Raw genomic sequence first — 22,998 nt, forward strand, 5'->3', positions numbered from 1 at the left:
TTAATCAGTATTTGTCTGTTAAGCTCCTCGTTTGCACCAACAAGACGCTTGCCATATATGTAATACTGCCTTTAAAACCAGTTTTCAATTGAAAAACAGATATAGATTACAGATGAGACACAGTAGTCCCCATTGCTTTTTAGACTTGAGTTAACTAGATGAAATGGAAAAACATTTGAAATCATAAATTATGACACAAAAAAATTTCATAACATTAGAAAAATTAATAATGATAATACATTTTAAGCATGCAGCCATTCATCTACACCAGCGGTCCCCAACCCCCGGGCCTCGGACCGGTCCGTGACTCGTTTGGTACTGGACCGCGAGAGTTGAGGCTCAGGGCTGAAATGTATAGTTTTCAGGGTTTTTAATCGGTTTTCAGCGTTATTTTGTTATCGTTTTTATCATTTACTCGGTTTTCCTTGGTCTTTTCATGTGTGTTATGAATAAATTTTCTTTTTTTCAGTACCGGTACTAGTTTTATTTTGTTGTATTTATCCGCAACACCTTAAAGGCCGGTCCATGAAAATATTGTCGGGCATAAACCGGTCCGTGGCGCAAAAAAGGTTGGGGGCCGCTGATCTACACAGCCAGCTACATATAGTTTTTTCTGATGGATGTTAAGGTAGACTCCTTTACACACACACACACACACACACACACACACAGAAAGAGTACAAACTGAGGGCTTATATGCATCCATCCATCCATTCGCTTCCGCTTGTCCTTTTCAGGGTCGCGGGGGGCGCTGGAGCCTATCCCAGCTGTCATAGGGCGAGAGGCGGGGTACACCCTGGACAGGTCGCCAGTCTGTCGCAGGGCCAACACACAGGGACAGACAACCATTCACACTCACATTCACACCTAGTGACAATTTTGGATTATCCAATTAACCTATCCCCACAAGCTGCATGTCTTTGGACGGTGGGAGGAAGCCGGAGTACCCGGAGAGAACCCACGCAAACACGGGGAGAACATGCAAACTCCACACAGAAAGACCCCGGCCTGATGTTGGAATTGAACTCAGGACCTTCTTGCTGTGCGGCAACAGTGCTAACCACCGTGCCACCGTGCTGCCCGGCTTATATGCAAATTATGTTTTTCATACTAACTTGTCTTAAGTACAAAACCATTGCACTTTACACTGAGTTAACATAGCCTGGCAGAATTTGTGATTTTTTTGGCCATTTTTCAGACAATATAAATTAAAATTCAAAAACGTCTTTCACTCATGGCTCATGGCTGGGTGAAACCATTTATTATCCAACCATAGTGTCTGCCCTTTTTCAATGACAGCTATGCAATATAAAATAACATTTGTTATGATTATAGATTTCATCCCTGTCTCACAATTCAACAATCTAAACTGAAGTTATTACATAAATATCTGTACTAACCAATTGGGATGGAAGAAATCTGAGTGTAGATATCCAGCATGCGGTTCCCATCCACATCCACTAGGTAGTTCCCTTTGCTCTCCTCATAGTTACAGAAAAAGTTGATGGCACCAGTATTCTGGGGAAAAACATGTTATGTATTAAAAACCTCACATGGTACTTACCATTAAGAGTATAAAGATATTCATAAATTATTCTCGAGTCTAAATACAACGCTTTCAAATCCGGGGACCAGGAGGCATACAGTGCTGCCAGGGCCAACCTGAGAAGAGGCATCAAGACTGCCAAGCAGCAGCACAGGAGGCGTATCGAGGCCAGGTTTGAGAACAACACAAACCCAAGGCAGGTCTGGGAGGGCATCAGGGCTATCACGGACTACAAAAGAAGAACACCATCACCCTCAGCCGACAGTTCTACTCTGGCTGAAGATCTAAATCTCTTTTATGCCCGTTTTGACAGGGAGAACACCGACCCTGTCCTGTCCCCTCTCCCCTCAACCGACCCTGCTCCGGTCCTGAGCACTCATGAGCTGAGGCGTGTGTTCCGGAGCATTAACACCAGGAAGGCGGCCGGGCCGGATGGAGTGCTAAAAGACTGTGCTGCGGACCTGGCGGACGTCTTCACCTCTATATATAACACCTCGTTGTCCTGTTCACTGGTACCATCCTGTTTCAAAGCAGCAACCATCGTTCCCATCCCAAAACAGTCAAATGTCACATGTCTGAACGATTTCAGACCTGTGGCACTCACCCCCATTCCCGCCAAATGCCTGGAGAGACTGGTCATTAAACACATCAGAGCTGCTTTTCCACCATCCCTGGACTCGCACCAGTTTGCATACAGGGAGAACCGGTCAACCGAGGATGCGATCGCCACAGTGCTGCACACATTACTGAAGCACTTGGAACACAGGAATACCTATGCACGGCTCCTCTTTGTAGACTACAGCTCGGCTTTTAATACCATCCGGCCATACAAACTACGTCCCAAACTCCACCAACTGGGACTTAACTCCTCTCTGTGCAACTGGATTGTGGACTTCCTCACTAACCGTAGACAGAGTGTCAGAGTGGGTAAGAACACCTCTTCCACCCTTGTGTTCAACACCGGTGCCCCTCAGGGGTGTGTTCTGAGCCCTCTGCTATACACTCTCTTCACCCATGACTGTATTTCCTCCTGCGCGTCCAATCTCATTGTTAAGTTTGCAGATGACACTACAGTGCTCGGACTTATATCCAACAATAATGAGACAAACTATAGGACAGAGGTGCAACAACTAGAGTCATGGTGCCACGACAATAACTTGGTCTTAAACAGCAAAAAGACCAAGGAGATCATTGTAGATTTCCGGAAGAGGGGTCATAACAACCATCTGCCTCTCTTCATTGGCAGTGAGGCGGTGGAGAGGGTGAGCAGTTTTAAATTCTTGGGGGTAACTGTGACCGAGGACCTGTCCTGGGGCAACCATATCACCTCAGTTGTACGGAAGGCCCAACAGCGCCTCTACTACCTGAGGAGACTGCGGAGCGCACACATTCCCAGATCTCTGATGTTGAACTTCTACAACTGTGCCATCAGCAGCGTTCTGACGTATGGATTTCTAGTGTGGTTCCCCAGCTGCACCAAGGCCGATCAGCAAGCACTCCAGCGGGTGGTGAAAGAAGGTGGCAGAATTATTGGAACAAGTCTGCCAGAGATCAGTAATTACTTCCCCACTCGCTGTCTGAGGAGGGTGCACAGTATCCTGCGGGACCAACATCACCCTGCGCGCCACCTTTTCCATCTGCTGCCCTCAGGGAGAAGGTACAGGTCTATACAGGCCAGAACATCCAGACTGGCCAACAGCCTGTATCCACAGGCTGTGAGGCTCCTGAACTCTCTGCCCCCCTCTCACGGACAATAACCATATCCAACTTCTTAATAGCAATGAACTGGTCTGCATTGGTGCATCATATCTTTATTCTCTTCCCCCTCCTGCCCCCCCCCTCTTTCTTAAATAGATAACTATCATATCTGATATCATATCTCACAGTACAATAATATTGAATGGGTTGCATTGTTGTATTTTGTCATGTTTCTCAGGTCTTTGTCTGAATTTCTACGAACATTATTGCTAAGGATTGTCTTATTGCATTGGAGTCACACTGGGTTAAATATGTACACTTGGGTTTTAAGGGGTATTTATTATTTTCTTCTTTTTTTTTGGGTTGTATGGAAGCCCCAAACGCAATTTCATTGTTCTTGACAATGACAATAAATAAATAAATACTAAATACTAAATATGATAACAAAAAGTCTGTAAAGACAAAAGCAGCAAGTTATTTGCTATAAAAAACAGTGCAGTTTAACAAAACAGCACAGTTTAGCATATGTTTAGAAAATAAATTCAGCCTATTATGGTTCTTGAAGAATCTTATGTTGAAGGTAAACATAACGCCTTCAATTCATTCTGCATTTGTAACCTTTTAACAGTCTTTCTAGCATGCTTCAAAGTTTCCTTGAAAATTATTAATAACTTTATTGTTACTACAATACAAACAATTAGAATAAAATTATATCAAAATCCACACACAAACACCTGCACAATATGAAGACATCACTTGCATAATGCCATCTCTGGTATCACTGAGCTTCAGATACGACAGAAGCACCATATAACCTTAAGAGTGGATGGTGCTAAAAAAAGAGGGAACAGCATATTGTGCTCCAGGAATTATTTATGTAGTTCACTGACTTAACATACTTACAGACCCAATCTACCAACACACACACAGAAGCATGGCATAGTCATTGTAGCTAGAGAAAAAGTATTACAATTTCAAGAGAATATGTATTACTATCAATTAATATTTAAAGGCAAACATGTTAGAATAAGCTGACAGAGCTCTCGTAGGACATCCTATCTGTATGTCATACTTAGATGCGGTTTTTGCTTATTTTGGCCTGAATACAATGAGCCATTTGAACATTTGAGGTCACCGTTTGTCTGACTGCCTTTCTAAAACATGTCTAGGTTTGTGTGTGTGTTCCACATTTTTGTTTGTAATGCTGAAAAGTTTCATACAATGATGAGTGTAGTTGTTGCCTCAGTGTCACTACATACCTACTAACTACAGTAGAGACCTACTACGGAAGATAAAGTGACTTTTAAAAATGATATACAGTGGGGCAAAAAAGTATTTAGTCAGCCACCGATTGTGCAGGTTCCCCCACTTAAAATGATGACAGAGGTCAGTAATTTGCACCAGAGGTACACTTCAACTGTGAGAGACAGAATGTGAAAAAAAATCCATGAATTCACATGGTAGGATTTGTAAAGAATTTATTCATAAATTAGGGTGGAAAATAAGTATTCGGTCACCTCAAACAAGGAAAATCTCTGGCTCTCACAGACCTGTAGCGTCTGCTGTAAGAAGCTTTTCTGTCCCCCACTCGTTACCTGTATGAATGGCACCTGTTTGAACTCATCATCTGTATAAAAGACACCTGTCCACAGCCTCAAACAGTCAGACTCCAAACTCCGCCATGGCCAAGACCAAAGAGCTTTCGAAGGACACCAGGAAAAGTATTGTAGACCTGCACCAGACTGGGAAGAGTGAATCTACAATAGGCAAGCAGCTTGGTGTGAAAAAATCAACTGTGGGAGCAATCATCAGAAAATGGAAGACATACAAGACCACTGATAATCTCCCTCGATCTGGGGCTCCACGCAAGATCTCATCCCGTGGGGTCAAAATGATCATGAGAACGGTGAGCAAAGATCCCAGAACCACACGGGGGGACCTGGTGAATGACCTGCAGAGAGCTGGGACCAAAGTAACAAAGGTCACCATCAGTAACACACTACAACGGCAGGGAATCAAATCCCGCAGTGCCAGACGTGTTCCGCTGCTGAAGCCAGTGCATGTCCAGGCCCGTCTGAAGTTTGCCAGAGAGCACATGGATGATACAGCAGAGGATTGGGAGAATGTCATGTGGTCAGATGAAACCAAAGTAGAACTTTTTGGTATAAACTCAACTCGTCGTGTTTGGAGGAAGAAGAATACTGAGTTGCATCCCAAGAACACCATACCTACTGTGAAGCATGGGGGTGGAAACATCATGCTATGGGGCTGTTTTTCTGCCAAGGGGACAGGACGACTGATCCGTGTTAAGGACAGAATGAATGGGGCCATGTATCGTGAGATTTTGAGCCAAAACCTCCTTCCATCAGTGAGAACTTTGAAGATGAAACGAGGCTGGGTCTTCCAACATGACAATGATCCAAAACACACCGCCCGGGCAACAAAGGAGTGGCTCCATAAGAAGCATTTGAAAGCCCTGGAGTGGCCTAGCCAGTCTCCAGACCTCAACCCCATAGAAAATTTGTGGCGGGAGTTGAAAGTCCGTGTTGCTCGGCGACAGCCCCAAAACATCACTGCTCTCGAGAAGATCTGCATGGAGGAATGGGCCAAAATACCAGCTACTGTGTGTGCAAACCTGGTAAAGACCTATAGTAAACGTTTGACCTCTGTTATTGCCAACAAAGGTTATGTTACAAAGTATTGAGTTGTATTTTTGTTATTGACCAAATACTTATTTTCCACCCTGATTTACGAATAAATTCTTTACAAATCCTACCATGTGGATTCATGGATTTTTTTTTCACATTCTGTCTCTCACAGTTGAAGTGTACCTCTGGTGCAAATTACTGACCTCTGTCATCATTTTAGGTGGGGGAACTTGCACAATCGGTGGCTGACTAAATACTTTTTTGCCCCACTGTATCATGTTATTAAAATGCAATATACTAAAAAATGTTCAGTTATTAATGTACAAACATAATCAGTGAAATAATTTCCAAAAAAAATATGCAACCCCTGAAAAACACAAACACAAAAAAAAAAGACCAGTTCACCAGTTTCCAATGCCAACTTTTGTTCAATAAATATTTTCTGCATATCCACCAAAAGCAGCCAGCTTGTTATAGCCTGAACATGATTAAAAATTTTGCATATTGAAATTTGTTCAGGTATTTCTTTTAGATTACAAAGTTGCTGAACATCTTGCAAATGTGATGACTGCATAATTTTTGCCAGCGGTTGTAGGAGATCAGTATCCAGAACCAGTATCAACCGAAACAAGGCATTCAGTAAAAACAAATAAATAAACTCATATATAAAAGGATGGAGAAGTACTCTTGTTGTATTTATGCTGTTGTAGACAATCATGCTCAACTGTAAGTAGCAGAAACCACAAATACTAACACACACATCTCACCTGTATTTGTCCCAGTTGTTTCATCAGCTCCTAGAAATAGAAAGAGAGAGAAAAGCTTTTGATTGCAATAAATGTGTCTGTGTGTGTGTGTGTGGTGTGGTGTGTGTGTACACCATTACTTGTGATCGTGGACCAGGGACTGTAGTTGTCATGGAGGGTCCATCGTAGTCAAACTCCACCTGTGTCTTTGCTGCTGCTTTGCTGACATATCTGCAACCTTGTGGAGAAACCACAAAAAAGTTCATAAATGTGTGGGTGTGAGGGGTGTAATATTTGGTACTTATTTTGTGGTCATGTCCTGGTGTTTTACATGTGGTGCCAGCCATGATAGAAACAAATAAAGTGCTGGCAACTTTTGCTTCTTTGTTATGATTTTTTAAAGGCAAATATACTCTAATACTGTCCCTAACTATGTCCTCTGTCCTGGATAAGCTCAGGGCAGCTTGGGAGCAAATAAGGAAATTTATATTTTTCCATAGTTATATCTCAAACAACTATACAACAAAATCCATAGTATCTGCCCCGACCGTTACAGTGTCCTCTATCCCGGTAAAAACAAGATAAGCCCAGAAACTTACTGGTTCTGGACAATTTGGGGTCATCTTTACTGAGCTAGCGGTTACAGCAACAAGTTCTGTGAACTGAAATAGCTCATCTCATGGATGACTAGGCTGTTAGTTGATCTACTATCAAACAAGCAAAGATAAGGTTTAAAGCTCATATCAGTGCTCCGCTGGACATTTATACCAACCGTTTATGAAGCAGTTGCAGGTGAACACTTTCTTGAGATAAATTTAGTTGCTCCAAAACACACATTTATATATAGTTAGTCCACACGCTTGGGAACAGCAACACTTTTTTGTGATTTTGCTTCTGCACACAACCAGACTGGAATTAAAATGAACAAAATAAGTCTGTACTTCAATCACATCTTGAAGGGCAGAGCTTCAACTTTAAATCCACAGTTGTTGTAATGCATTAATTATTTATAGCATATTATACAGTCTAGACAGCTTCCTCTTTCACATTGTTTTACTATATAAAACAGCCTTTATGGAGACGCCTGTCACAAATCCAGTTTATCGGATAACGGCAGCTGTCTGTAGACAGATTTTGCCAACGCAATAGTGTCCCATGTGTAGTGAATAATTTACTTGTTACTCAGATTTACAGTAGTATGTCTGGCTTCGTGGTTATGGACAGAAGACCTTTGACACACCACTCAGTCACTCATCTTGGAAAAGCACAAACATGTGTATTGATAAGCACATCCTCCTTCGGTTTAAACATTTACACTGATTACACAATGCTATTCTGCTTTCACTGCTTTACCCATGAGAGGTATTAAAATTGTATTTTCAGATGAGACATTTCAACTAAAAAAAATCATCTGAAAATTCTTAAAGTCACTTTGAAATAAGCAATACATTCCTCACATGTGGAAAAGCTTAGCCTATTAGCTGTGGCACTAATATGGCTGGAAGAATAAGATTAATTTACACAATGGTCCAAACAGTTTTAAGACACTCTCCAACACTGGTAACACATCTTTACCTACTGAATGTTATATCCTGACTAGAAAACAAGGATCTGGTGTAGTGCTAGATTTACCTGAAGCACTGAGCCACACGTTTTTCTGCAGAGAGAAAGCCAGCTGACGACTGATCAAGGAGGTTGCCATGGCAAAAAGCCACAGTCAAAAAGCGTGAGAGACAGGCAAAAACTGTGCTCAGCTTCTAACGTCTCCAAGTCACCTATAAAAACAAAGGAAAGAAAGAGGGAAAGGGGAAGAAGGGGGAAGGGGGGATCAGAGAGAGCAGAGAGGTGCAAAAAAGCAAACAAAAAAAAGCACATTAACTTTATTAAATAAACAAGAATGTGGCATCTGTCACAGCAGAGGAGTCAAAAGTGTAGGTTTTTTACAAAGTCATTCTAGCAGCAAGTCTCATATCTATGCAATCTTGGATTAAATCCTGGGGTATCTTGAAGCCACTATCTAAAAGAATGGAGAGAGAGTCAAAACTCTTTAATTTAATAATCACCAGAACATAAAAACAAACACGGGGTAGAGAATGACCAATCAAAATAATTGCAAATGGCTTCAAATAGTTTGTGATTTTGAACCAAAATGAGGTTTTTCAGTGACTTCACATCCAGTGATGGGTGAGTATTCCCCTTTATCCCTAAACTATGCTTCTTCTGTGGAAACCTGTGAAGCATTCTTTCCACACCCGACCATATTTAACTGAATTCTGTAGGACCCCAGCCTCGCTGTACACATATAAAAGTATTTTTTCCTTCTCCTTACCAAACCCCTCCCACACACAAGTGTTTGTGTCGTTACTTCCAGTGCCACACTCTGCTTGACCTGTCTACAGTGTAACACATTCCAAAGCAATGTGTTACTGTAAACACATTACATTCTTCAGTAAAGTAGTAACATATTACATATTAAATTTAGTAATTACATTACAGTTACAATTATGTGAATATGAGCTCTTGAGTTGTTTGCACACTACTGGATGGAAAAAAGAAAATCAAATATAAATGTTATTTTTAAGTCAAGCGACAGCACTGGATTCACCGCTGACATCAGGTGAACTCCAGTAAGCCCTGGAAAGTATGCTCAATAATAAGGCTGCAGGTCCAGATGGATTTCCAGCAAAGAATTCTGGCAGCAGTGTTCCACACAATGTTACAGGAAATATAAGAAAATGGCAGACTACCAACAAATATGAATTCTGCCAACGTCTCCTGCTAAAACCAGGCAAAGACCCTGTTCTTCCCACCAGCTATTGTCCGATATCCCTTATCAAGGTTGACATGAAAATAATCTGCAAAGCTCTCTCAAAGAAATTAGAGAAGAAAACCTCCCTCATAATATATCCTGACCAAACTGGTTTCATAAAAGTCATCAACAGATACATGTAGATCACTTAATTTAATAGACTATTCGTGCAGTAAAAACATTGAAACCACAATATTGTCTCTAGATGCAGAAAAAGCGTTTGACAGAGTGAACTGGAAATTTTTATTTACACCTGCCCCTGCGGAGGTCCTTCTAGGGCTCTCATGGTCCACTAGATGTCTGTGGCCTGGATCTCTTCCATGCCTGCTTAATGTCCTGGGGGCTATGGCTACCCAGACCTACTATTAGACAGTGGTGATTTACTGGGAACACTATATTATATTCATATAGTATTATTCAAGGGTGTTTGAGAGTTTGATGATGTTAAAATTTGGGCAAGCCCACTACCAGAAGAACTTTTTGTTAAAATATTTGTTATTTTTTAAGGTAGAGAGTAGCACTTTAACTACTATGACAATAGTATTCTATGATAAAAAGAACTAAGGGTAGAGTGAGGCAAAGGCAGGGATGGCTGTATGCACTTTCTCCTCATTCATCATGTGTTATGTAACACTGTCTGCAGGAACAGGAAAAATCCAGTTATCTGCTTTCACAGGCTAGGAAACCTTGGCGCTTGCACACTGCAAGCACAACATACAAAGACATGCATGCACAGACAGACGGTTTCTTGGCAACGCCTCATGAACTGGAAAAAACTGGTTTTGATTGTGAAAGTTACACAAGACTGCATCTTCATATGCCAAGGGGGAGAAGAAGTTCACAGTTTGCACTGTAATAAGCTGAAATCTGAACTCAACAGGAATTCAGCAGCACTACTGTCAAATGAAATAGTTAAAATCATATGGACTTTAGTTGTGGATTATTAATTTATGTTGAGGCCCCATTCATAATAATGCTAAGTAAAAGTAATTATGGGAAGTTTTACTTTCCTGGGTTACTGAGACAAACAAACATGTTTAAAGTTGTTCAGAAATATCTCCTTTGAGCACTTGATGCAATCGAGGCTGTTAACAAGTGGTTCAGATGCTCTTTAAACACTGTAACTGTTCATTTACTTTCCTAGTCAAGCGCTGTGCAGGTGTTGTTCACATAAAAGTAAAATACATGACTATCACAGGTTCATGTTGTTCAGTCATTGCTATTTCCCAGTGACAAGAACCAAGTTAAAATGCAACTGACATTACCACCCTGTCACTATGGCAACAGCCCAGGCGCTAAATGAATATAAAGACACATTTGTATGTTTCTTGTTTCCACTGAGTAAGATTACAGAAGTGGGGCATATAATATTTCTCCTCATAATTGACAAATTTTGACAAATTTATGCCATGCAACAATCACTTTAAGTTTAATTAGCATTTGTTGAACATGAAAACCACATTGATCAGATTGATTTTATTTATAAAGCCTCCTTACATATGAAGAATCCCAGATCCAATGAACTCTATGAAACAATCATTTGTTAAAAATTCATGGAAGAATTTTTAACAAACATAAAAACATAAAAAGCCATAAGGGTGTTCTACTTTATTCTGGGGAACAAATGATTTTGTCAGAAAAATTAAATCATAGAACAAGAGTAGCTGGTGTTTGACATGCTTCCAACTGTGACGTCTGCCTTCTGTGTATGCATGTCTGTGTCTGTGTCTGTGCCTGTGCGCGCGTGTGTGTGTGTGTGTGTGTGTGTGTGTGTGTGTGTGTGTGTGTGTGTGTGTGTGTGTGTGTGTGTGTGTGTGTGTGTGTCAACGATAGGGTTTTAAACCAGTGACCAGTGATCAGTAGAGTGAAAATATTTGCCCTGGTCATTATTTTAAAAACCTGCACAAGCAAACTGGGAAACATATACACTATGTACTGTTGGATGATTTCAACTCTGTGAATATCCATTCATTTTTCTATATAGGTCAATCTATTTTTCCCTTTCTGTATCCAAAATGTAAATTAGCACTAATGTTGTTCAGAGCTTTGGTGGCAGAAACCAGTGTTAATCCTGTTAATGCCGCAGTAATATCAGGTAATGGAAGTGTGAGCAAACCTTTTTGTTTATGCATTTTTTTTTAAAGAATGGGAGTGGTGATTCTATATGAGATATTTTTGGTCCCACTCAGTAGTAAAATTAAAGTTCAATTCAATTTTATTTTATTTATAATAACAACAACAGTCGCCTCGAGGTGCTTAATATTGTAAGGTGAAGACCTTAATTGTTCTACAATAAACCTATAGGAAGGAGTAATATGTGTGCAATAAAATGTGCAGTAAAATCCAAACAAAGTACCAAAACACTGCACAACAAATCAATAAAATTATTTTATAAAAGGCAATGAAAAAAGTTAAACGCTGAGTTATTCAGAGTCAAACGCAGAGGAATAAAATTTAAAAAAAGAGTTTTAAAACAGGCAGTAATTGGGCCATCCTAACATGGGCAATTAGCTCATTCCACAAATTCGGGATAATACCTGAAAAAACTTGTTCATCCAGGTTTTAAGGACTCCTACAGATGGAGTCAGTGGTGCTGATGCATTAAAGGTCTTAAAACTGATCAAATATTCAAAAATGAACAGGAAGCCAGTGGAGGGACAATGGGATGTGTTTATGCTTGTGAGTACCAGTTAAGAGAAAAACTGCAGCATTTTGGATTGACCAAAGAAAACATTGCAACATAAAGTGCATTATAATAGTCCAATTGCATTGTTATCAGAGCATGAAGATGCTCAAAAACTTAAAATAATAATGTGGATTTGGTTCTGGATATTGGACTAAAGTGATAAATGCTTTAATGAAAGAATCTATCTTATCTAGTTTAAAATTACAGTCTTGTTTCACACCAAGGTTTGTTACTGTGAGTTTAGCTGCAGAGGACCAAGTCCAAGAGAGGAGCAGCACAGGCACTGCTGGGTCAGAACATAATGACATCATAAAGCTTTCCATGTTTTCATCCATCTCCCCTAAACCATTACTGGAGTGTTTAAGGGAGACATTTCTTTTTATAGGCATGCGTGCCAGGCACATAGAAATGTGGAAGGCCATCTTTTAAAATTAAAAAAAAAAAAAATCAATGCCAGGCACTGAAGGTAAAGGGAAAAAAGGATTAGCCAGAGAACTGATCTTTGTGGGACTCCATATGACATAGATCACCAAGATGGTAAGAAGGTTCTATGTGTTAAAAGAACCTAAACCACTCTAAGGCTATACCTTTAAGGCCCACATAGTGTTTTAATGAACCATGAGTGCGGTCTATTGTGTCTAAAGCAGCAGAGCACAAGAAAGTCAAAGTCACTTAAAAAGTAGTAAAAGATCATTAAGAATTAATAAAAATACAGATTTTGTGCTTAAGACGACTTTAAAACCAGTTTGGGAAACATCCAGAAACACAATCTAATGTTTAAGAGTACAGTTTTCTCTTAAATATTTGAAAGAAAAGGGAGCTTCAAAATAGGTTTTTAAATCAGAGAATATACTGCTGGAGTTGTTTGAAATAAGTAGGCATGACATCAAGTGAGACTGCTGTTAATGGTTACCAAGAAGAGAACTCCAGCAGAACCAGCTATCCGTTGTGACTAGCAGGAACCAGCTATGTTAAAAATGAACTCTGCCAAAATTATTTCAAGACTACACCAATGACTCATCCAGGAGGTAACAAAAGAACCCAGAGAAACATCTAAAGAACTAGACGTCTCAGTTGGGTCATAATTTAACAATAAGAAACAGTTCAGTCATCAGCTTAAACCCTGAAGGGTTATGCAGACAATGATCCAAAGGTCACCAGAATGTCCACCTGTGAAGCGTAAGAAAACCCACCAAAAAACAAAACCAAACTGTTCTCCAGAACATCTGAATTATATTTACAGTTTTTGTGTGATTGTTTGTTTGTTTTGCCTAAACCTGCAGCATTTCTGCCCTGTCCTTAAACAAACTGAACTTACTTTGACAACAAATCTGTTGTGTAATCAGCTGTGCGGTGGTACTATTGAATACAGCAGCTAAGAAATCCAAAGCACAGCTACTAACACTGAATGTATCTAATGAAACTGTAAATATATGAAATGTTTTTGTTCTGAGCACCTAAAATACTACATAAGGCTGTGGTATGAATTCTGAAACAGAACAAGGACCTCTATGAATTCTGAAGTCAGTATACACCTACTCACAAAAAGATACATCCTCTGATTAAGGTAAATACCAACTGTCACATCCATGTTAGCATCAACAACAAAGTAAATGTTACTGTTAACTGCACCGCCTCCAAATATCATGTAAATTTGTATTTTAATAAATAATATATATATATATATATATATATATATATATATATATATATATATATATATATTTTTTTTTTTTTTTTTTTTTTTTTTAAATTACAGACTACACAGTGGCTCATTCAGAGGAAGAAATGATGTTGACCTGCTGACTTTATAAACCATTACAAAATCATTACAATTATGTCGTACACTCACAGCTGATTGATAAACCAGCAACCATAAAACCAGACTATATATGACTGCAGAAACAAGCCATAATGCAATCACGCACATGCATTATTACACGCATTGCAATCTATTTTGTGATCTCATTTGAGAGGCAGCGAGCACCTAATGCAGTAACACTTTAGGCTGAAATGAAAGTGATCATCACCATCACCCTCTCCTCTTTGTGTTGTTCATTGAGCCCCTGAGACAATTAGTAAGGTAGCAAAGTTGTTGTTTTCCTGATGGAGCCAGAAACAGAGTTTTTACAGAGTTATGGCTTTCTTTGGAAAACTGTCAGGTTACAAAATCAATATATGAAAAACACAGGCTTTGACATTAAAATGTATTGACTCAAAGAACAGCTACAGCTTCAATCTCTGTTGGGATGCTGAATTGCTTAACTACCCAACAAAACTTTCACAAGCCAATCACAATCCCTTATCCTATTAAATAAAATCAAACTTGCAAAGATGGAACCTTATACCATTTTTAAATCTAAACACAAAGATTATCGCTGTCAACATGAATATCCTCCCCTGCCTTTCATACATCCTTGAATCCTATCGGTAGACATACAGTAAGCGATAATCAGTTTAGCAATTGGGACAAATGGATTATCTGGCAGGGAAAGAAACCTAGAATCAGTTTCAGCGTGTTGCAGCTGGGAAAAGAAAGAAGGGATGGCTCTACCATGCTGAAGAAGCTACTACCTTGCAGCACAATCAATTCCTCTACTTCATTGGTGCTGTGGAGATCAGGGAAATTATTTTACTGCTATTGTTAATAATCATCATCATCATTACGATTGCACTAATAATATAATCTACAGTGTTGATATTGCATTCAGATGTTTAAACTAGAGATGGCACGATACCACTTTTTTATGTCCAATACCGATATCATAAATTTGGATATCTGCCGATACCGATATGAATCCGATATAGTGTGTTTTAATCAACAAAACTGTTTTTTTTAAATATCTTGCTGCATTTTGTATAAGTTCATACTCAAGTTTAAAACAACAACTACACTAAAGCTATTCTGTTATACCTGTATGCAAAAAAAACCCCAAAAATAAATAAATAAAAAATAGGGAACCACCCCTCACGCTCCACCTCATGATGCTTAATCGACGTAATCAACCTTAATTTGATGCAGTGTGAAAAAAAAAATGCACAGAAATAAATTATTTTTCAATATATTAAAATATTAAATAGATTCAACATCTTTCTTCAACAAAATTGCAGACTGCACAGATGGTACCTTCCCAAAGGAAAAAGTACTATAGCTTACTAGGGTATATATATTAGACTTAATAGTTACTATATACAGTAATTGACTTCTATTCATTTTGCATTAAATTAAAACTTTGGGTGTCAGATAATTATTTATTAAAAGCTAGACATTTTAAATGAGAATAAGAAAGAAAAGTATGTCTTTGTGATCCCCTTTTCCCTGTTAATGCCCTATCGGCCCCCCTGGCTAAACTTTGCTAGATCCGCCCCTGCACAGTTACCAACGTCAGCTACGTAAAAAAAGATCCTGGTGTAGAAAGTAATATTAAATAAATTCTAACAACAGCTTATCAAGCTTAAACGTGCTGCTGTTGTTTATCCGCTGGTTTCCTCTTTCTGGTGCAAAGTGGGCCAAAAGCAAACAAGAGAGACGGACTCACGACAGAAAAGCCGATCAGCTGATCATTAAGCAGTTTCATGATTGAAGTAGCAGCAAGAGAGGGAGGGGGAGAGAAGAGGCAGTCGCTCCATATATCCTTTGTTAAGCTTAACGCAGGAATGCTTTACAAACATTCAGAGATGGACTGACACACTTGCTTTACTTCTCTCGGGATAACTTTGTCGGAGATGAAATGCCGGGTTGCTAGCGAAGCTCCAAATGCTATCCAGACCACCAACAGGTCCTGCATGCCACAGCCGCTCTATCACGTGATGCATACTGCTCCGACGTGCTAATGTTCTGAGGTGAGTTAGGGCGTGTTGCAAGTTTTGTGAGGTGCTTTCTGATATTTAATGGATCGGATTACATTTTTTAATTTTTCTCCGATATCCGATCCAGTAATTTAGGTCAGTATCGGACCGATACCGATACGTAATATCGGATTGGTCCATCTCTAGTTTAAACATATTGGCACCCAATTAGCCTTTATTACAGGTGCAGTTATAACCACTTTAAACTGTTGAGTTGAATCTATAAGCTTAAATGCTTTTGAATGCTTGTTATAATCTTAAGTGTGTATGTGCTGATTTTGTTGATTCTGACTACACTCTGTGCAAAAGTCAGGCTGACAGGAAATTGCAGGTTTGCAGAGCGTGCTTTTACAGAAGTGCAACGGGTGAGATGACAGAGCATTTAAGGACGACACACACACACACACACACTCAGTTAGAGAGAATCATTTATAGGTCATTGTTATTGTGGTTTTGAGAGGTTAATCATGTTGACTTGTAACTGCGGGTTGGAGAAGCGGTAGTCAAAAGGTTGACAGGAAACATCTGCCATGAAGATAGAGACAATGTTCCTTTTCAAACTGTGTTAAAAGTCATTGTGGTTTTGAATTGACGTATGCATATATCGTATCTGATGACGCATGAGGGGGCGTCATTAAATTCAAGCCCTGATGGTATAAAATATATGCTTATGCTTTGATTAGTCGGAGATCAGCGCTGTCTGCAAACGGAGCTGGTCCCTAACCTTGCTTTGAATAAAACTTTAACTAAAGGGATATGTAAACTATACAATACGCTCTCCTTTGCTAACAATGACAATACTTCATTTGTCAAAGAGAAATGGGAGTCTGAGGTGGGGGTTAGACGATCAGAGCAAGCCTGGGGTAGTATTGGCAAATGCCAATGGTCTTCAACTAACAGCTGACTTGGAGAGAGCATTGTTGGAAGACCGTGATGACACATTTCAAAACCCTACATCAAGACAAATATAAGAACCCAAATGTTCAATGTCGGAGACACTGCAGTTTTTATAAGGCTGGAAGATAAGTTGTCTTTTTACTCATTCACAGGTGGAAAACCTTTCTGGGTTATGTCAGATTCAGACACTTCAAGTGTCAAATCTGAAACTGTGACTTCACATATAAAATAATGACTTTTCTTGGTCGTATTTGCCAATCCAACAGATAACAGTATCATGTCTTTGACAGTGATCTTTGTCCCTGCAGTGTCACCCTCTGAGCTAGAAACAACCTGGAAACTGGAAACACATAAACACATTGTGGTAGAACTTTGTATAATAATGTGTGGTGGAAACTTTTTGTACCATTTCTGACTGACGCTGTTCTTAAATAAAGAATTTCAAACAAACAAACAAATAAAGTAAAATGTTAAAATGGACCATCAAACAGGCAGGCAGTGCTCTCGCATCCATGTTCCAGTTAAAACCTGTGCAGCAGCATTTTGCAAAAGCTGAAGACGAAACAGAAAGAAGTGACTAACCACAACATGCAACAGACGATACTAAGTATCATCTGCATAACACCGGAAAGCAATTTTGTGCTTTCTTAGAATGGAACAGAGGAGCAGCAGATACTTCTTATTCCTATGGAAGTAAGGATGAACTTAGTTTTTAACACACCACTTCAGCATTGATTACGTTTCCTAAATAAGTAATGGGATTTTGATTTATGTTTTGTTATTCATATATATATATATATATATATATATATATATATATATATATATATATATATATATATATATATATAAAAACAATGATACAACCAATATATGTATATCGTTCAGGTTTACTGTTTCTATATACCCAAATTTAAGACCAGATTACATTTTAATATGTCCCGATTCATAAAAGTGATTTACCTGCTTTTATTTTATTGACAGAATGCACATCAGATTTTTGAGCAATCCCAATTTAAAGAAATTATTAAGGAAAAACATCAGAGGAACTTTTTTTTTTCAGCTACTCGTTCGTACATAAAATGTTACACAGACATAACGCGATTATGTTTTCTCTGTTTATCATTGTGATACAAACCTGGGCCAATAATCTATAAAATAAAACTCCTTACTTCAGTTATACAGCAAGTATTTATCTAAGAACAACCAGAACAAAATAAATTTGTTAATATAATGTCTCGTGTCGGTAATGATAGCGAGTAACACCTTATTTTATATATCGTTATTCTGATAACCTTTAAATTCGTTCATGTCGCAGTACATGTTTGATGCTTTTAGGAGTCGCTGTGAAGAGTCCTGATTTGAATACATGTAAACAAGGTATTGATTACACGGCCGCCCTTTGCTGCAGACTGGAGTTGCCATAAACCAGGACAATAAAGACAGTATGTGTGTGCTATTGGCATTCCGCTCTTCTGAAAAATCTGGATCCCACTGGTTCTGGCTGGTTCACACAGAGATTAGAGGTTCATGAATCGTAATAGGCTGGCCAATCCAAACTAGTAATATGTTAAAATGAGACAGACGTTTCATTAAAAGCTATCCAGTCGAGGCTGCTGCGGGCTGCTGCAGATCCCAGTGCACTGACGTTTAACAGACCTGACAGAATCACGATGTGCCAGTTCCACAGCGATTGTGATCTCATCTAAGCTACCCATGTGAAAATGATAAAGGCTTTGAGAACACTTACTGATGATCCAGTGACAACAGCAAGATCCACACGCAAAACTGCCGGCACCACTGCTGTTGCAAAGAAGCAGTCTCCTCGATTTCTGCAAAGCCAGAGACTCCGCCCACCCTGACAACATCATCCACCAGGAGCGAGGGCTGCTCAGTACAAGAGGAGGGGCTTATTGTCAGTCCGAGAGAGAGAGAGACCTTGTTTTTTCAATCTAAAGGTACGCTGAGGTGTGTGTTACAAGACGATTATACATTTCGTTGAAATGAAAAATCCCAACAGGATAATTAATTATTGTTTTCAGTGAGAAAAAAAAAAAAAGCTTTCTGAGATCGATGAGATTGGCTGCTATTTAACAGCCAATCAAAAGAGTCTCTGCTGGCACGAGAGTGGAAAAAGGCGTGGAAACGGAAGGACACTGGCATTAATTTATTAATCATCACTGTGTCTTTTTATTGTCTTGTTACGGCAACAATTGGGTGTTGTGTGACTAGGAGAATGAAGTATGTAGCCTAAAGCGCTTTGAGTGCTTCTTCTGGCGTACTGCAGCATAAATAAATAGTGTAAATAAAAGTATATAATTGAGCAAAAAAGCTTGACGTTTTTTGAAGAGCTGAGTTTTGACAAGTTTCTTTAAAAAGTCTTCCTTCCTTTTGAGTTTTGTCACTTCTGTTGTGATTTTGTTCAGCCGTGTTTTGCTTTTCCTAGCTGTCTCCACTTCCCTAATCACCCTTTTGTGTACCGGTGTATATATAGTCGCTGTCTCTTTTTGTCCTCTGACAGAGAACAACAACAACAGTCCTCCACGCACTTTATATTGTGTGGTAAAGACCTTACAGTTATACCAAGGAAACCCCAATAATCAGATGGCCCCAAATGAGCAAGCACTTGGTGACAGTGGGAAGGAAAAACTACAGGAAGAAATCTTCAGCAGAACCAGGCTCAGGGAGGGGCAGCTGTCTGCTGGGGGTGAGGAGAGGGAGATGGGAGAAAAAGAAACAATTTGGAAGACATTAATAATAACCAATTATTCAATTCAGAGTGGTATATAAAAACAGAAAACTTTTTTTTTAAAAGCTGACCCTTTGGAGGAGCTCATCTCGGTGTGGTTCCAGTTTAACTCAGGAGCAGTCTGTTTATGGGGTGAATGTGATCTGACTTCAGTTTGAACCAACCAACATTGCAAGTCTGAGCTAACAAAAAAAAAAAAACTTGTGGCAATGTACTATAGATATGAAAAGGTCTGTATGGGCTAGCACTTAGCCGTAAAATGAATGGAAATTCTCCATGTTCTCCAGTAATCCAGAACACAGAACCGTATTCCTGACAGAAGCAAAAGCGAAAGAGTAGGTTTACAAATTGTTAGTGAGACTTGGTTTGATGTATTGTTGCCCCTGGCCCAATGCACTTTTGCCCAATGAGTGGACTGAACATTCTCATGTGGTTAGTAGTGACACATTGTGGTTGGCTTACAGTTCACCTGGATTCTCTGTCCGAAAAGAAACCAAATCACAGGAAAAAAGCTGCCAGGCAGCAGACCACAGAGAACATTCATGGATGTAATGAAGGATGACATGTAGATTGTTGTTGTAACAGAGTAGGAAGATGGAGGCAGATGATCTGCTTTGGCAACCTCTAAAGGTAGCACCTGAAAGAACGTCTGCCCATCTTTATGTCTGAGAAACTCGGCCTCTCTAAGATTTTTTTCCATAATACCCAGTCATGTTACTGACATGCTGCCAGTTACCTGAATTAGTTCCAAAATTATCCTCCAACTGTTTTTAGCATCACTTAGGCCTAGACTAGGCTGTATACAACTGGCTGTAAAATCAAGTAGCCATTCCTGTTATTATTTGAAATCTGCAGTCTGAGGTGCGTAGCTGTCACATTGCAATGTAAGTTCTTTTCACCCAGCAGAGTACGCTGGGTGATTTAAAAAAAAAAAAGAGCTACACAAATCTTCACAGACCCTCACACTCACTGATAATTTATGTCACCCAGACCTGAGCGGATTTTCTGGTGCATAACATATAATCCCAGTTTTTATTTGCTTTTCCAGACTTTTGTACCCTTGTCTCATCACTTGGAGCGATGATAAATCAGTCCAAAGTATTTCTGAGCGATCACTTACAAAGAATTTGAAGATGGAAAAGAAAAAAAAAAGAATTTGAAGATGGGTGTGGAGTAGTACAGTTAGCTCTAGAAGGACTCTTGTAGAGCTCCAGCGAGCCATAGATGTTTTACTTTACCTCTTATTAATTTCATTCTCTTTCTTCTTTTCATTGACTTTAACTTATTACTCTGTCTGTGACACAGTTAAGACTCGGGTTGAATTACAAATGATCAAGAATCATTAACATGACTACTGCGTTTAATGATCAACTCCCAACTGAACAAAGAAAGACTAAAAATCAGACACAGTTAATCAGAAATTACCCGAACCCTGGACATGTGGTGACAGAAGTTACAACGAAAGAATTTCTGTGCTCAAAAACACCAACAAGAACAAACGAAAAAGATTCCAAACACATCAAACATCTAGACGGTGATGTAATCACATCAAGTTTTCAAGACTTTTTTCAATATAGAAACTTATTTTTGCATTAGAATTGTAACAAAAAACCCAAAACAAAAACAATAAAATTAATCTTCATTTCATTTAAATGCAAAGCAGCAGAACAATAATTATCTAAAGTATAAGTGCAATTAGTTTTTAATCTTCATTCCAACCATTCTTTACTCTTTACAGTAAACCTTCCACCAGCACCGGGCTCAAAGCAACTAAGAAAACATCCAGCTAAATTTAGGGGTTTGACTTTTGTTCTTGCAGAGGCAAAACCACCATGTCATGTTTGCCAGTGATTTATGTCGTTTTATATTGGTAGGGTTGAAGATAAGTGTTGTGACATTAGCTAAATTTCTGTTTCAATAAAGCATCAATAGTGCATCTACCATAAACCTTAGTAAATTATTTTTGTACAATTCATTTAAAAATGTGTCCCCAAAGTAATAGCTGGAAAAATAACCATTTCCTCTCCTGTCACCTAATTTTAATAATAAAATAATAAAACACAAAACCTCTTCATAAATTATTATTTGATGCGCTACTTTAGAGTCAAGGAAAACAATCCATTTTGTAAGTAGTAGAAAATGCATACAGTATGTTCAAGTAGCCCGTAAGTAAGAGTAAGACATAAGATACAGGCAACCAGTGAAACTGAAAAAACAAAGCACCCTAACCCCGATTGTCCCTCTGATATAGTACTTACATTTTAAGGATAATATTTTGGAGAGAAGAGTATTCTCCCTCATACAGTGAATACCTGAGGCAAAGCTTCTCTGTGGCAGAAGCCCACTTTTTGCTCAGGTTCCATTATTGTGTAAAAAGTAGTTTTCTAGTGTAGTGTTTACACTTTTGCTTGGCAAGTGAAAGTTTGCTGGTTCAATTCCAGCTGGACACACATATACCCTTTGAGACTGAGTCAGGAAAGGCATCTGGCATACATCGCTCTGTAGCAACCCCTTGTGGTAAGAGATGAGTCAAAAGTACATTTTGTGAATAAAAACGGGAACATCTCACATGTCCCATAATCAGATTCTGCTTCACACAGCTCTGGCTAATGTACACTATGTTTGTTAATAGGGTAAATGTTTCTATAGAAAAGATTGTTTATTGTTGTAAAATTCAACTTGACTCTTACTGTATGTTAATGCGCACATGAATGTTTGAAGGCAATATATCAGTTGGTATTTTACATATGCATATCATGCATATCATTTGCTTCAACCATTCACAGTAAGGGGGTCAAAACTAACTTTAAGCTGCTTGATTTCCAGAGTTCTAAGAAATATTTTGTTTAAAATCTGAAACGAAATCTATAATATGGCTGCTCCTCTGCTCTGTAATCCAACACCAGATGAATCAGCTGACAGAAACTCCAGCCCGTCCCCCGTTTGATAGAAAAATCTACACTAAAACGTTATAATCAACTGACAGGTAGCACCGATGACTGCCTCAGCTGATCATAATTCAATGCACCTACATCTGATGGAAAACACTCAACAGTCATTTTGAATTTGATGACAGCAACATAACTTGGAATTTGGCACAGGTTCATACTGAGTAGCATCCCAGCTTCTTTTAACAAAATCTGTAAATGTCTGGGAAACGAGGAGGCTTGACCTTTGGGAGACGAGAGCTGCCCTATTCTTGTCTGAAAGAAGAGTATCTGCTCAACAGTCCTGGGGTTGTCTTTGCTGTATTTTCTGTTTGTTCTGAACTGTTTGGAATGCTAGCCACAGAGATATTCTCAAATTGCTCCATAATTTTAGAGTAAAGCTGTTTTTTGCAGATTGGTGAACCTCTGTCCATGTTTACTTC

At 39.1% G+C, this 22,998-nt stretch overlaps 1 protein-coding gene across 1 annotated transcript in view; it reads right to left on the minus strand.

Annotated features, from left to right (window-relative positions):
- Positions 1 to 18,768, minus strand: part of abat (4-aminobutyrate aminotransferase) — a 29,669-nt gene extending 10,901 nt beyond the window's left edge. Inside the window, exons 1-5 of the mRNA XM_080301020.1 lie at positions 18,630 to 18,768; positions 8,271 to 8,413; positions 6,779 to 6,876; positions 6,660 to 6,689; positions 1,401 to 1,518 (exon numbers count right to left, since the gene is read on the minus strand). Coding sequence (XP_080157146.1) covers positions 1,401 to 1,518; positions 6,660 to 6,689; positions 6,779 to 6,876; positions 8,271 to 8,340 — 316 coding nt within the window. The 5' untranslated portion in view covers positions 8,341 to 8,413; positions 18,630 to 18,768. The remainder of the gene's footprint in view (positions 1 to 1,400; positions 1,519 to 6,659; positions 6,690 to 6,778; positions 6,877 to 8,270; positions 8,414 to 18,629) is intronic.
- Between the last annotated feature and the right edge of the window lie 4,230 nt (positions 18,769 to 22,998).

The sequence above is a fragment of the Astatotilapia calliptera genome, chromosome 4 (genome assembly GCF_964374335.1).
Source record: "Astatotilapia calliptera chromosome 4, fAstCal68.1, whole genome shotgun sequence".
NCBI classification, from domain to species: Eukaryota; Metazoa; Chordata; class Actinopteri; order Cichliformes; family Cichlidae; genus Astatotilapia; species Astatotilapia calliptera.